This window comes from Hemitrygon akajei, chromosome 23 (assembly GCF_048418815.1).
Source record: "Hemitrygon akajei chromosome 23, sHemAka1.3, whole genome shotgun sequence".
Classification (NCBI taxonomy): Eukaryota; Metazoa; Chordata; class Chondrichthyes; order Myliobatiformes; family Dasyatidae; genus Hemitrygon; species Hemitrygon akajei.
Window position 1 is genome coordinate 59851566 of NC_133146.1, and position 15162 is coordinate 59866727.

A 15162-nucleotide genomic window follows, 5' to 3' on the forward strand; every position below is an offset into this window, starting at 1 on the left:
GTCTCCCTTACCTTACACAATTCAATATCCTTCTCCTTACTGAATACCGATGAAGAAATAGTTCAAAATCTCCCCCATCTCTTTGGGCTCCACACATAGCTGTCCACTCTGATTCTCTAAGGGACCAATTTTATCCCTTGCTATCCTTTTGCTATCAATATGACTGTAGAAACCCTTTGGATTTATTTGAATATATTTTTGATTTTGGCATTTAATTTTGGCATTATTTGAATAAGTGCTTTTGCATTGGTTAAATCTTATCTACAAACTTGAATGGAATTTTCCTCATCTCTGTAGTATAAAAATAGCTGTTCTATACAAGGTACCATCTTTGTTCCTTTCTCTCTCTCTCTCTCTCCCTCTCTTTGCTTAGCCGACCTTCTATCATTGTCTGTTCAAATTTCCTTTGCTTCATCAACTCTTAACATAGCAGCTGTGAAGCAACAAGTTTTTTTGCCTCTTTCTTGACTTCTGAAAGATCAGAAAACATCAGAATTAAATACCATCAAGGTATTTTTATTATTGGTTAGTTCTGAAGACAAGCCACAATGTAAATGATTGACATATTTATGCAAAGTTTATAAGACTTTGTGATGTAAGATCTATAAGATATGAAAGTCTGCCTTATATATTCGAAGTAATTCTTAAAAGTTGTCTGCAATACTCAATGTTCATTTTCTTTAGCATGCTCTACGCCTTGATTTCATTTAGAATGGTCATTAATTTTTACAGTTTTAGTTGGCATAGGAACTGTTAGCACAAATGCAATTAAGATGTTGACAAGTTAAAAATAACTTCTCATCAAAGTGAAATCTCGGAATAGACATGGGCTTCAGATTGGAAACATGAATATTACAGCTTTGATCCTTTCACAATCTCACTTTATTTCAGAAAGGTTCCTCAGCGGAGGTGTAGGGTCAATAAGCTGACATCAAGCAAACAAAAAGGCAGGAGATCATCTCTGAAAAAGGTTTCCTTATGTTGCTCTCCAAAATCTACCCTGCACAACATATTCTGCTCTGTCATATTATTTGATCAACCTACATATTGATTGATAAACAAACTCCAACACTGTGATACAGTCTGATGGTAAATTCCCTGTGTTCCAGTCCATTTCAACTATCCCTCTTAACCACTGTTCCCTAGAAAAGTTACTTATGTTCACCTATGCCAAGGAAGGAGAAGCCCCTTCACCTTCTGAGCCCAAATCCACTGCTCCTACAACCCCAGAATGCCCAAACCTGGTGTAAATTGACAAATCACTCATCAGCATAAAAACTCTGACCTAAGAGCACCAAGAATGTGCATTACAAGAGGCTCTGAAATTCACTTTGGGATTAAACTGTCCCTCTCTTGGATCTTGTTAAAGATGAACATCTTGCTCAGTACCATCTTCATCAGCTTATTTGCCCTCGTAATGAAGGTATTTTTGTGGCAATTTGGCTTTAGATTCTTCAACTATTGCCGCAACTCCGCACCCCCCCCCCCCCCAATGAAATCACGTATGTTGAGTATCCTAATTCTCTGGTTTTATTACTTATGACCCAATCCCCAACGGCAATAACTCTGGTGCATGGTAAACTTACACTTTAGTTTCCTGTTAAATTTCTCCATCTGTGCTGCAGATGGTAGCTTGTTGCCTGGATATTTTAAACTAATGTGCAGGCTTTTTTGCTAGATCAGCGAAGTTAGTATCAATAACTACAGTGTCCTTAATATAGTATGACATCCCCTCAGCATAAACAAACAAATGCTGAGATTTGGTCATACAATGGCAAAGAACAGCTGCCTCACATCTCCAGTGTCCCAGGTTCAATCCCAAACTCTACTGCTCTCTGTGTGGAGTTTGCACACCTCCCATGTCCCGGTGACAGTGTGGGTTTCCCTGGGCCCTCTGATGCCTCCCACATCCCTGTGACAGTGTGGGTTTCCCTGGGCCCCCTGATACCTCCCACATCCCTGTGACAGTGTGGGTTTCCCTGGGCCCTCTGATGCCTCCCTTGTCCCTGTGACAGTGTGGGTTTCCCTGGGCCCCCTGATGCCTCCCATGTCCCGGTGACAGTGTGGGTTTCCCTGGGCCCTCTGATGCCTCCCACATCCCTGTGACAGTGTGGGTTTCCCTGGGCCCTCTGATGCCTCCCTTGTCCCTGTGACAGTGTGGGTTTCCCTGGGCCCTCTGATGCCTCCCACATCCCTGTGACAGTGTGGGTTTCCCTGGGCCCCCTGATGCCTCCCACATCCCTGTGACAGTGTGGGTTTCCCTGGGCCCTCTGATGCCTCCCACATCCCTGTGACAGTGTGGGTTTCCCTGGGCCCTCTGATGCCTCCCACATCCCTGTGACAGTGTGGGTTTCCCTGGGCCCTCTGATGCCTCCCTTGTCCCTGTGACAGTGTGGGTTTCCCTGGGCCCTCTGATGCCTCCCACATCCCTGTGACAGTGTGGGTTTCCCTGGGCCCCCTGATGCCTCCCACATCCCTGTGACAGTGTGGGTTTCCCTGGGCCCCCTGATGCCTCCCACATCCCTGTGACAGTGTGGGTTTCCCTGGGCCCTCTGATGCCTCCCACATCCCTGTGACAGTGTGGGTTTCCCTGGGCCCCCTGATGCCTCCCACATCCCTGTGACAGTGTGGGTTTCCCTGGGCCCTCTGATGCCTCCCATGTCCTTGTGACAGTGTGGGTTTCCCTGGGCCCCCTGATGCCTCCCATGTCCCTGTAACAGTGTGGGTTTCCCTGGGCCCCCTGATGCCTCCCACATCCCTGTGACAGTGTGGGTTTCCCTGGGCCCTCTGATGCCTCCCTTGTCCCTGTGACAGTGTGGGTTTCCCTGGGCCCTCTGATGCCTCCCACATCCCTGTGAGAGTGTGGGTTTCCCTGGGCCCCCTGATGCCTCCCACATCCCTGTGACAGTGTGGGTTTCCCTGGGCCCCCTGATGCCGCCCACATCCTTGTGACAGTGTGGGTTTCCCTGGGCCCTTTGCTTTCCTCCCATGTCCCTGTGACAGTGTGGGTTTCCCTGGGCCCCCTGATGCCTCCCATGTCCCTGTGACAGTGTGGGTTTCCCTGGGCCCTCTGATGCCTCCCATGTCCTTGTGACAGTGTGGGTTTCCCTGGGCCCTCTGATGCCTCCCACATCCCTGTGACAGTGTGGGTTTCCCTGGGCCCCCTGATGCCTCCCATGTCCTTGTGACAGTGTGGGTTTCCCTGGGCCCTTTGCTTTCCTCCCACATCCCAAAGACACGCGGCTGGTAGATTGATTGGTCACTGTAATAGGTGAGTGGTGGAATCTTGGAGAGTCGAAAATTTGGTCAGAATGTGGAGAGAGCCAAATTGGGAGCTTGATTGCCTGAATGTACTTGTGGGCTGATTGGCCTGATTCCATGCTCCAGCTCTTGATGAAAGATACTGAACAATATCAGGAAATACAAGGGCAGATGATCAAATGCCTGGTCAAGGTGATGAGTTTTATCAATAGTCTTTCAGAGGGGGAAGAATAGATATAGTTTAATGTCTACAAGGATCGTACTGCCCAAGTCCAATAGTTCCTGGAAAGTGACCACACCGGGTGGGTAGAGATGACGTATGGCATGCTTGCCTTTATTAGTCAAGGCATTGAGGAAGTTTTATTATAGCTAACTATAGTTAGGCCACATATGGAGAATTGCATTAAATTCTGGTTGTCCCATTATAGAAAGGATGTCGAGGCTTTGAAGAGGGTGATGAAGAGTTTTACCGGTTTGCTGCCTGGATTAGAGGGATTGGCTAATAAAAGCAATTGAACAGACTTATGTTCTTTTCTCTGGAGTATTGAAAGTTGAGGAGAGATCTGATAAAAGTTTATAAGATTATGAGAGGCATGGACGGAGTAGACATCACTATCTTCTTCCAAGAATTAGAATGTCCAAAACTAGAGGATTTGCCAGGATAGCAAGTTTCTCATGCTTAGCTAATAGATCACCAGTGCCCTCTCATGGCCCACCTCTTTTTCTTTGGCCTGCTGCTGGTATGATGATGAAGTGTCTTTAATACCCAGCCTCTCAAGTGGCAATCACACAAGAGCAGTATCACAGAGCATAGTGATTAGACTTTGTGTACATATGGAACAAACATGGAACAACCCAAAATCAGCCAGAGTTACAGAATTTTACATACAGGGTGGAAACTCTGAGTGATCAGAATTGACCACTTCAATTGCCATTTAACTTCCTCAGAAATCTCAGAGGAGGGGCACTAATGCAGGCAAGTGGTACATTTTGTTTTGATAATGTAAAGATTAAATCCATTAAAACTGATTATTTCCATTGATTGCATCATAAAATCTAAACTCTAGTTGATGCTGGATTAATTTTACGTATGGTAGAAATCAAGCCATGAATCTGGTTCAGAGCACAGCTTGAAACAATAACTGTAGTTGCAATTTAAGGGCTCATTAACGGAACAAATTTAAAATTTCTTTGCTTCAAAAGTTTGGGACTGTTAATAGAGGTACCTCTTTTCTTTCCACAAGACAACTGAGAAGCATAGATTGAGAAAGGGAATCGAAGACTTTTTTCCAATAATTTGATCATTATTATCATGTGTCGCATGATGAAGGTGATCCTGGTCTTTCCATGACCATCATTGTTCTTGGCAAATTTTTCCACATAAATGGTTTGCCATTACCTTCTTCTGGGCAGTGTCTTTTCAAGGTGGGTGACCCCAGCTAGTATCAATACTCTTCAGAGATTGTCTGCCTGGTGTCAGTGGTTGCATAACCAGGTCTTGTGATAAACACCAGCTGTTCAGATGACCATCCACCACCTGTTCCCATGGTTTCCCATGACACCTTGCCCAAGGGTGACCTGCAGGAAGTGGAGGGAAGGAGCGCCTTTGGTAGAGATGAATCTTCACCCTGCCACCCATAATTTGGTAAATTCATCAATCGCGATTCCATTGGGAAGTTACAGAACAGGTCAGTGACACTACTAGAATGCTGTGAGACTGATTACCTAATCTACCCTTCCCTCTGAGAGCAATGAATTGTGGGATTCATGAAGCGTCTTGATTTACTGTAAATAGTTTAAAACTGAAATTAAATACAAAGGTTAAATTATGCTTTTCTTCAATTATAAGTTTAAAAGATGGTTAAGTATGAAATATTTATGTTACTTAAACATTCCAATAATCAGAATTTTCTGCCAAGGGGTTTAGTGGAAGCATTTTAAATTATTTAGACATTTAGAAAGACTTGCAGTTAAGGAAATTCACAAGCAAACAGTACTTAGAGATTAGTATGAGTATTGTTAATAGGAAAACAAGGAACATATTAATGGAGAGATGAATTAGAATGAAAAACTGTCATAAATAATAAAGAAACAAGGAAATAGATTTGGTAACATTTCAAAAGTATTCTTTAAATTGCTGTAAACTATATATTATGAAAAATTCTATTCATACTTGAAAAAGTAATTTTTCACAAAATGGCCATTTGGACAATAAGTGTTGCTGTCAGTTAAGATAAACTAAATTTATATCCATGAACGAAGGTACGAATTCATGTCAAGGACAGTCACTCAGCCGTCCTTGATGGAGGAAATGAATTTTATCAGTTTCAATCCTGTTCAGTGTGAGTTTGGGTTTGAAATACAGACCCTCTCTCATTAGGCTCTGACTGTGCTGAATTTGCAATTGCACTCAATGGAGCAAATGTATAAATTGAAAAATGTTCACAGCAAATAGAGTAGAAGCAGCTTTCAGTTCTCATTCACAAAATCACTCTCTCCAGAACAACATGGTGCTGACTTCCATGTTATTTGCGGATCTTGACAGAAGAGAGTGCTTAAAAAGCTGCTCCACTCTCAGCCTGATGAGTGAGCGTAAGCACACAAGGTAGATGTGGGCCAGAGTGCTAAACTTCAGTAAAATGGGGTGGTAATCTTCACATTCTAAATTCTGGAATTTCATCTGGTACTCAAAAGACCAGAGTTGAGGGTTGAGCAAGTTGTGTTGCGTGGCATTTTACTCTGATCTGGTCTGTGCCACGGCTGGGGCTCTGAGGCTGCTCTGGGTTTCACAAGGGAATGCCCCACTGTGTGACAAACTAAGTCTGAGGCTATGGGCCTACTCTGGCTGCTCCGGGCTTTGGGTTTATGGGTTCAATTTGGTTCTGAATCTCGATGCTTTACTATTCGTATGATTTGTTTTTTTCCTCTCTCTGTGCATTGGATGTTAGTCCTTTTTTAAAAAAAAAATTGGGTTCTTTCAGGTTTCTAGTTTTGTGGCTACCTGTAAGCAGACGAATCTGAAGGTTGTGTAATTTATACATACTTTGATAATAAATGTATTTTGACCTTTGAGGAAACTGCCTTAAATATGACCTTATGTAGCATCTATTTTACAAGATCTTTATATTGGTCCTAATATCTTGACAGATATAACAAGCTGTTATAGAAAGCAAAAAAAAAGAGAATTTGGCACTATAATATACAATATACCAAAGAATCAGAAGGTAAATACAAAGTAGTAAGGAACTATACCATATTGCTTGTAGATAGGAGGCTTTCTGTATATATTAGTTCCTTGATCTGTGGAAAGAAAGTTGAACAGTTTACTGATTATTACACAAGACAATGAAGATTCTTTCCAATTTGAATTACAAATAAATTTGAAAATACACATTGATTTAATACAGGATGTTAAACACAGAAGGCAAATATCAATGTGTCATGTCAGAGTGCATCATAGAAACAGCAAAAGTAACCTTCACCAACCACACAGAAAAACATCAACCAATGTGGAAAGAAAAAGTGCAAAATATAAATACTTCTGAGCAAGGACAATGGCAACAATGCTCCACACAGTTTCTGCTTCTGACCTTTTCTTATTTAAGTACATTAATCGGGCTGATAACTGAGGATTACTATTCTTCGGATAGAAGTCAATTTGGTTGCGAACTGTCCTGTTCCCACTGGCTGCAGCACAGTGATCCAGCAGGTAAAGCTTTCACCTCACAGCTGAATCCCAGCCTCTGGAATTTGATGGTACTCACTGTGACCACATGGAGATCCTCTAGGAGCAGTGGCATTATTTATAGCATGCAATAGGCCTTCCGACCCTTCAAGCCATGCCACCCAATGTCCCCCCGATTTAATCTGAGTCTAATCATGGGACAATTTACAATGACCGATTAACCTACAAACCAGTATGTCTTTGGACTGTGGGAGGAAACCTATGTGGTCATGGGAAGGATATATAAACTCCTTACAGACAGTGGCGGGAATTTCAAACTTCCCAAATATGTGTGGGTTAGTAGCGTGATTGGGCACTATAAATTGCACTTGCTGTGTGGGCGAGTGAAGAGAGAGGAGAACTGATAGGAACGTGGGCAGAATGAGTGGCATTAAAAATGAATGTTTAATGGTTGGTGGGCTAAAGGTTCCATTTCTATGTTATTTCTTCCTTTGACTAACCCAAGTTTAACATAAGCTCATAGGTTCCTATCAGAAAAGTAATGAAAATATATTAAGAAATTCAGATATTTATTAAATAGGAAAAATTATAATTTAAAATGCAATGAATGCTTCGTATGTTACAAGTCAGATGGAGTAAGATAATAGAGAGACACAGAGTAGTACAAGGTATACTCTATTAGCCACAGTGCGAATAGTATTAAACCTGTATGCAGCCAGACAGATCTATCATTGTGTAAGGTCAGTAATGTTACTCGACTGCCATTGGACGAGGACAAAATTGATACAACAAAGAGTTGAGTGAGGAGGAGATTTATTTGAAGCCTGGTTCAAATTAGCCTATCACCTAGTTCATTAATAATTTGATATCTTGATACCGTGGGGTATGATAGCTTGGTGGTTAGTACAATGCTTCACAGTACCTGCGACCCAGGTTAAGTCCCTGACCCGGTCTGTAAGAAGTTGGTACGTTCTCCCTGTGACCATGTAGTTTTTCTCTGGGTGCTCCTGTTTCCTTCCATAATGAAAAACGTACTGGTTGGCAGGTTCCTTAATCATTGTAAATTATTATGTGATTAGGCAAGGGTTAAATTGGGGGTTGCTGGGTAGCGTGGCTCAAAGGGCGGGAAAGGCCTAATCTGCACTTTATCTCAATAAAATAAAATAATAGCATTTATAATTTAGAGTAAGCAAAGAAAATGACTGAGTGGAAGCAGTGCTTAAGTAGATAATAGGTTGGTTGTAAATGTTCCAGCCCAAGAACTGATGCAGGTAAACCAATGATTGTGGATTATTCATCTCAGTAAGACTCCGGGACCTGATCATGAGTAATGTACATCAATAATAAAATGCCTGAAGCAGAGCACTGAGTCATGAAAGATCAAAGGCTTGCTGTTGCTGATAAAGCATATAAACATGAAACACGGACAATGCTGTGTTCTGGCAGAGATCTGAAATGATGCCACAAGATTCTTTATTGTGCCTTCATCCTGCTGGTTAACCAGTTCAGTGCATATTTACATGTAGGAAGCTTATCAATTTAAATTTTGTTTCTCAGTTTTTGAGTTGCAGTTTCTAAAGTTGAGGTACAAGTGGGCTGTACTGGGAACATTAAAACAAATACTTATGGAACAGTACACCATTGTTATCATTTTTCCATTTGATTATTTTAATTCACTTTTCAGCTTTGCTGTGCACAGGTTTTGATGTCATCCCGCTAAAGTCCATTAGAAGCATCAGGGCCAAACGTCATTCTCCTGAGACCAACAGAAAAACTGGTCCTTCACAATATCAAAGTTAAGAGTAGTTTAGATGGATTTAAATTTGTTCAATTTAGTAGTTCATTACAGCATCAATAAACTACCAAAGAAATTTAATACTAAGCTTGAGTTATCCTCATGCCTTAGTGGCTCTGTCTGCAGTACAGAGATTGTATTTGTCATCTTCAAAGCAAAGACAGAGGATGGATAAGAAGTCTAGTTTGACTTTTAATGTTTATTGCTGAATATTCTTCAGAACTAACAATTATTTCCCGCACAATATATATAGCAATTAATCGTATTTCCATTTAAAAGAGTCTGCTGGGGAGAAGTTCTTCCTTCATTGTAGTGATAAATGACAATGTGACAGCATATCCTGCTTCTGAAATTTCTCTTTAGTGATGAATAAAATCAAATTTTGGAAGCAAAGCCCATTGCACAGAACAACCATATTGTTCTTGTTGCATTCTTACCGGTGGCCAACAACAAATTTCTACCCCGTGTTTCTCCCCCTCGTCCGCTGAAGGAGTCCCTGATCAAACTGAATGGGTGTGAATTCTGATCGATGTCGAAGCACTTTTGGGATTTATGAGCAATTCAAAAACACTCGAGCAAACCACACATTCTAAAGATGTCTGTATTAGCAATCACTGTGTAGGACTGCTTCGTAAGTGATCAGATAACTTTAAGCAAGGTGAACTCATAGACTGAAAAACTACTCCAAAGAATCTGTGAGGAGAAATGTAGACAGGACATATAAATAGAGACATAGCTACAGCCTAGACTACAACACTGACCATTGTGATTGAACTCCTACCTGGAAGATGGAAATGTTTAGGGGTCTGAACATAAGATGGTGTTAGAGGCCTGCTGTCTGGCCGCATAGGGAGAGGGGAGCTCCGACCACTGGATGGCTCAGTGCCTCCAATAAGAAGAGTAAAAATTAATGAGAATGGCACAGCTTCTTAAAATTTAATACAACAAAAATGGATCAGTAATAACATAAAAGCAAAATCAATTCAAAAATTACTTTACAGTGTTGCAACTTACATGAAATTGGGTTCACTTAAAGAACTCATTCATACTAAGATAATGAAAAAATACTTTGACCAAATAATATTAAATTTTGCTTCAAATGAAAAGCAAACTATCTATTTGACTCTCAAGTACAAATATTTTAACACACCTGAACAATCTTAGATTAATTTTACAAAACAATAACTTTTAGTTTAGTTGTAAACGTAATTTAAGAAAGCAAAGGAAACAAAAGATAGTGAGTGATGGTTTCCATCCCACATTAAAGTCACTTACTGCAAACAGTAAACTGCACGTACTTTAATCCAGGCATTCCCAACCTGGGGTCCATGGACTCCTCGCTTAACAACAGGGGCCCATGGCATAAAAAAGGTTGGGAACCCCTGCCTCAATCCTTTCATGAACATCAAAATGTTACTTTTGTGAAAGGTCTTATTTAGTTGTTCTGTATAAACCTCAAGAAAATCAACAGCTACTGCTCATTGCACAGGAAACATTACAGGACCTTTGAAAGAAATTTGCAATGAACAGTAAATGCAGTAAACACACAGCCGGACAGGCAACATCCAGAGAAACAGGGCAATCACCTTGGGTGGATTGGGACAATTTGTTTTATGGGAAGGATGTAATAGAGAAATAGGGGTCATTTAAAGGTGAAATTTTGAGGGTACAGAATCTTTATGTTCCTGTTAGGTTGAAAGGAAAGGTTAAAAGTTTGAGAGAGCCATGATTCTCAAGGGATATCGGAAACTTGGTTTAGAAAAAGAGAGAGATCTACAATAAATATAGACAGCATGGAGTAAATGAGGTGCTAGAGTAATATAAAGTATATAAAAAGAATCGTAAGAAAGAAATTAGAAAAGCTAAAAGAAGATACGAGGTTGCTTTGGCAAGTAAGGTGAAAATAAATCCAAAGGGTTTCCACAATTATATTAATAGCAAAAGGATAGTGAGGGATAAAATTGGTCCCTTAGAGAATCAGAGTGGACAGCTATGTGTGGAGCCAAAAGAGATGGGGGAGATTTTGAACAATTTCTTTTCTTCGGTATTCACTAAGGAGAAGGATATTGAATTGTGTAAGGTAAGGAAAAGAAGTAGGGAAGTTATGGAAACTATGACAATTAAAGAGGAGGAAGTACTGGCGCTTTTAAGGAATATAAAAGTGGATAAATCTCTGGGTCCTGACAGGATATTCCCTAGGACCTTGAGGGAAGTTAGTGTAGAAATAGCAGGGGCTCTGACAGAAATATTTCAAATCTCATTAGAAACGGGGATGGTGCCGGAGGATTGGCGTATTGCTCATGTTGTTCCATTGTTTAAAAAGGGTTCTAAGAGTAAACCTAGCAATTATCCACCTGTAAGTTTGACGTCAGTGGTGGGTAAATTAATGGAAAGCATTCTTAGAGATGGTATATGTAATTATCTGGATAGTCAGGATCTGATTAGGAACAGTCAACATGGATTTGTGCATGAAAGGTCATGTTTGACAAATCTTATCGAAATTTTTGAAGAGGTTACTAGGAAAGTTGACAAGGGTAAAGCAGTGGATGTTGCCTATATGGACTTCAGTAAGGCCTTTGACAAAGTTCCGCATGGAAGGTTAGTTAGGAAGGTTCAATCATTAGGTGCTAATATTGAAGTAGTAAAATGGATTCAACAGTGGCTGGATGGGAGATGCCAGAGAGTAGTGGTGGATAACTGTTTGTCATGTTGGAGGCCGGTGACTAGTGGTGTGCCTCAGGGATCTGTACTGGGTCCAATGTTGTTTACCATATACATTAATGATCTGGATGATGGGATGGTAAATTGGATTAGTATGTATGCAGATGATACTAAGATAGGTGGCATTGTGGATAATGAAGTAGGTTTTCAAAGCTTGCAGAGAGATTTAGGCCAGTTAGAAGAGTGGGCTGAATGATGGCAGATGGAGTTTAATGCTGATAAGTGTGAGGTACTACATTTTGGTAGGAATAATCCAAATAGGACATACATGGTAAATGATAGGGCATTGAGGAATGCAGTAGAACAGAGTGATCTAGGAATAATGGTGCATAGTTCCCTGAAGGTGGAATCTCATGTGGATAGGGGGGTGAAGAAAGCTTTTGGTATGCTGGCCTTTATAAATCAGAGCATTGAGTATAGGAGTTGGGATGTAATGTTAAAATTGTACAAGGCATTGGTAAGGCCGAATTTGGAGTATTGTGTACAGTTCTGGTCACCAAATTATAGGAAAGATGTCAACAAATTAGAGAGAGTACAGAGAAGATTTACTAGAATGTTACCTGGGTTTCAGCACCTAAGTTACAGAGAAAGGTTGAACAAGGGTCTTTGTTCTTTGGAGCGTAGAAGGTTGAGGGGGGACTTGATAGAGGTATTTAAAATTATGAGGGGGACAGATAGAGTTGATGTGGATAGGCTTTTTCCATTGCGAGTAGGGGAGATTCAAACAAGAGGACATGAGTTGAGAGTTAGGGGGCAAAAGTTTAGAGGTAACACAAGGGGGAATTTCTTTACTCAGAGATTGGTAGCTGTGTGTAACGAGCTTCCAGTAGAAGTGGTAGAAGCAGTTTCGATATTGTCATTTAAAGTAAAATAGGATAGGTATATGGACAGGAAAGGAATGGAGTGTTATGGGCTGAGTACAGGTCGGTGGGACTAAGTGAAAGTAAGCATTCAGCATGGACTAGAAGGGCCGAGATTGCCTGTTTCCGTGCTGTAATTGTTATATGGTTATATGGAAGGACCTTTGCTAGTCTTGATGTCTAACCTGAGAATTTCTAAGATTTTATGTTTTAGTTACAGATTTCCAACATCTGCCATTTTTAAAACATTTTGTTAACGAAATCTACACTTGTTTCACAATCCTGATAATACACAACATAATTGATAATAAAAGAAACAAAATTGACAGTTCCTAAATCATATAGTTGATCAATATCATTACTTAACAAAATAACATCAATTATCCAATTGACACCAACTGAAAGATCATTTGAGATGTTTGCTTTAAAAGTCATTGAAAGCTGAATAATTACTGCAGGTTCCATATTTTAGGCACAATATTATACCACCTTTAGTGACAATGGCTCAGATGTTGCAGAATTTTGCTCCTGCAAGCACAGTCCCTGCCTGCCCACAGGTACATGAGCTCAATGAGGAAAGATGGTCTTCCTGGTCCTTTGCGATACCCTTCAGAATACTCCTGGTACTTGACAGAGGCAAAGCTAGGACTGCAGCTTTGTCACTTGTCCAAGTTGGTATGGAATTAAAAAAATTTCTCTAATATTCAAGCTGTCTCTGCTGGTGGTGCAGTGGTATCCACACCCAGTCTCCAGAATAGGAGGTCCTGGGTTCAAATTCACCCAGCTGCTTGCACACTTTGCACTGGTGCTGGGGTGAGCTTCAAGCTAGCAACTTGGCCTCATAAAACAGACAGACACTAAAAAAGGCAAGGTTACCGCCTGATGCGCCAAAGAAGGCATGGAGAAGAACTTAATATTCAAGTATAGTGCTTCCCACATACCCAAACACCCAAGGTGCATCACATGAGTGTGAGTGAGTAAAACTCCAACTGAGTCAAGGGGATATTGAGGACAATGACCCCGAGTATGGTCAAGGATTTTAGAGGAGGAAATTCAGGTTAAAAAAGCAGAGATTATAGGGAGGATACTGCAAAAGGAATGCAGGAACTGGCAAAGCAACGACATTCCAAGTTGCACAAAGGATCAGAACTGGAGGACTATGGAAGTTGTAGGATTGGGGGAAGAGGCAGGAGAGAGGGGTGAGAGTGGGAGGCTGAAAGCAAGAATGTGAATTTTAAAATGAGGTGTTCCATTACTGCTGGCTAGCAAGAATGAGGTTTTCAGCAGCAAATGAATTAACTGCACAAATAAGCAGCATCTCAAATCACTCCTGCATTTCTGTGGCACTCTAGTAAAATTCATGCTCCCTTCTTTGTTCAAAATTGATTAGGAGAACACTCCAATATGTGGAAGTTACACCTTCAAGCCAACACACAGTGCATAATAATTTTGTTAGTATGCTTGTCTTTGAAGAGACAGCAGCATCCATGCCATGCAAAGTTATCACACAACACATTTGTTATATTTTCTGTGTATGCTTGTGTCACAAATTGAGCTTAAAACCGTGAACATGACATACCTATGTAAAATGGGAAAGCTGCAAAATAAAAATTGAAATGCAAATAAACAAGATTGGAAAATGCCAGATCACTGCATTTAGGAAATCAAAGTGTAGCTCATTCTATTTCTCAAGCACATTCTCTGGAATGAGGGCAAAAGAATGGAGAAATATTTATTCTTTTCTTACCTATAACACCATTAATTCAACTTTTGATACTGAGAACAAAATTAAACTAGCTTTACTTGCAGATTGGGTAACTGTGGACAGCATCCTGATTTGGAATGTCTAATACAATCATTAAAGCTCAAAACTTATAATGGGCTCTGGGAGCTGAAATCGATGCCTTGTTACTGGTTTCATGAGTAGAGTCAAATATCAGGCAATCAAAACATCCCTTCAGGGGATGTCTATTTATATATTGCATGTGAAATACATTTGTACCTAGTAATAGTAGTAAGATCAACATTACTTCTTATTGGATCTATATATATATCTCGCCATTAACTCTATAATTGAACATCCTGTTTTATTTCATTGATCTATTGACACACAGTGCAGAACAGACCCTTCCAGACACACTGCCCAGCAACCAGCACTTTCACCCAATCCAATCGCTGGACAATTTACAATGCTGCAGCAACTTGACTATTCCTTCCAGAATTTTAGTTTCCCGTGTAAGAAGCAAATTCATTCATTCTTGTACGGTCTTTCCAGTCTGAAGCTTCAAATTCTTTTACTATAACCAATTTGGTCAGGATGACATGCACTAAAGCAAAAAAAAATGTTGGGAAAGCACAACAAATTAAATATATTTGATCAAAAAAAGAAAGACTTATTTTGTAGGTCAGAAGTGAAATTAAATCTCTTTCAGGTGATGGCTATATTTCCCATGGGTGGCTTCTATTTTAAGTCATAAATAAGCAAAGATAATTAAAATTGCCCTGTACATTAATATTTTACCTGATAGAATTGTTATGGTTTTATGATACTAAAAAGAAAGAAAATACATCTCACAGATAGTAAAATGAAAAAAATCAATTGTTGGATGTTTAATAGTATGAGAATTATGATAACTGTATGCCTGTTTTAAATTATACTGTCCAAATTATATAATACACAGTACATGTAAATACATTGAGAAGACTATACTTTAAAAAGATTAGAGCATGGCCTGATGATGGAACAGGAGGCCACTAAAATCTACAGTTAGGCTATTCATTCATTCGTTATGTGCTGTGTCGTATGATGTGAGAGATCATGATCTTGACCACGATTGTGC

General features: G+C 40.3%; 1 protein-coding gene across 13 annotated transcripts in view; it reads right to left on the bottom strand.

Moving 5' to 3' along the window:
- The window catches only part of ablim1b (actin binding LIM protein 1b), a 428496-nt gene that overhangs the window by 40194 nt on the left and 373140 nt on the right, over positions 1–15162 (bottom strand). For 5 of the 13 annotated variants that reach the window (XM_073027813.1, XM_073027820.1, XM_073027812.1 and 2 more), the window contains 3 exons: positions 13902–13919; positions 9523–9627; positions 6514–6561 (listed from right to left, as the gene is read on the bottom strand). In XM_073027813.1, coding sequence (XP_072883914.1) covers positions 6514–6561; positions 9523–9627; positions 13902–13919 — 171 coding nt within the window. The remainder of the gene's footprint in view (positions 1–6513; positions 6562–9522; positions 9628–13901; positions 13920–15162) is intronic. The other 8 variants (XM_073027825.1, XM_073027821.1, XM_073027814.1 and 5 more) reach the window with 3 other exon arrangements.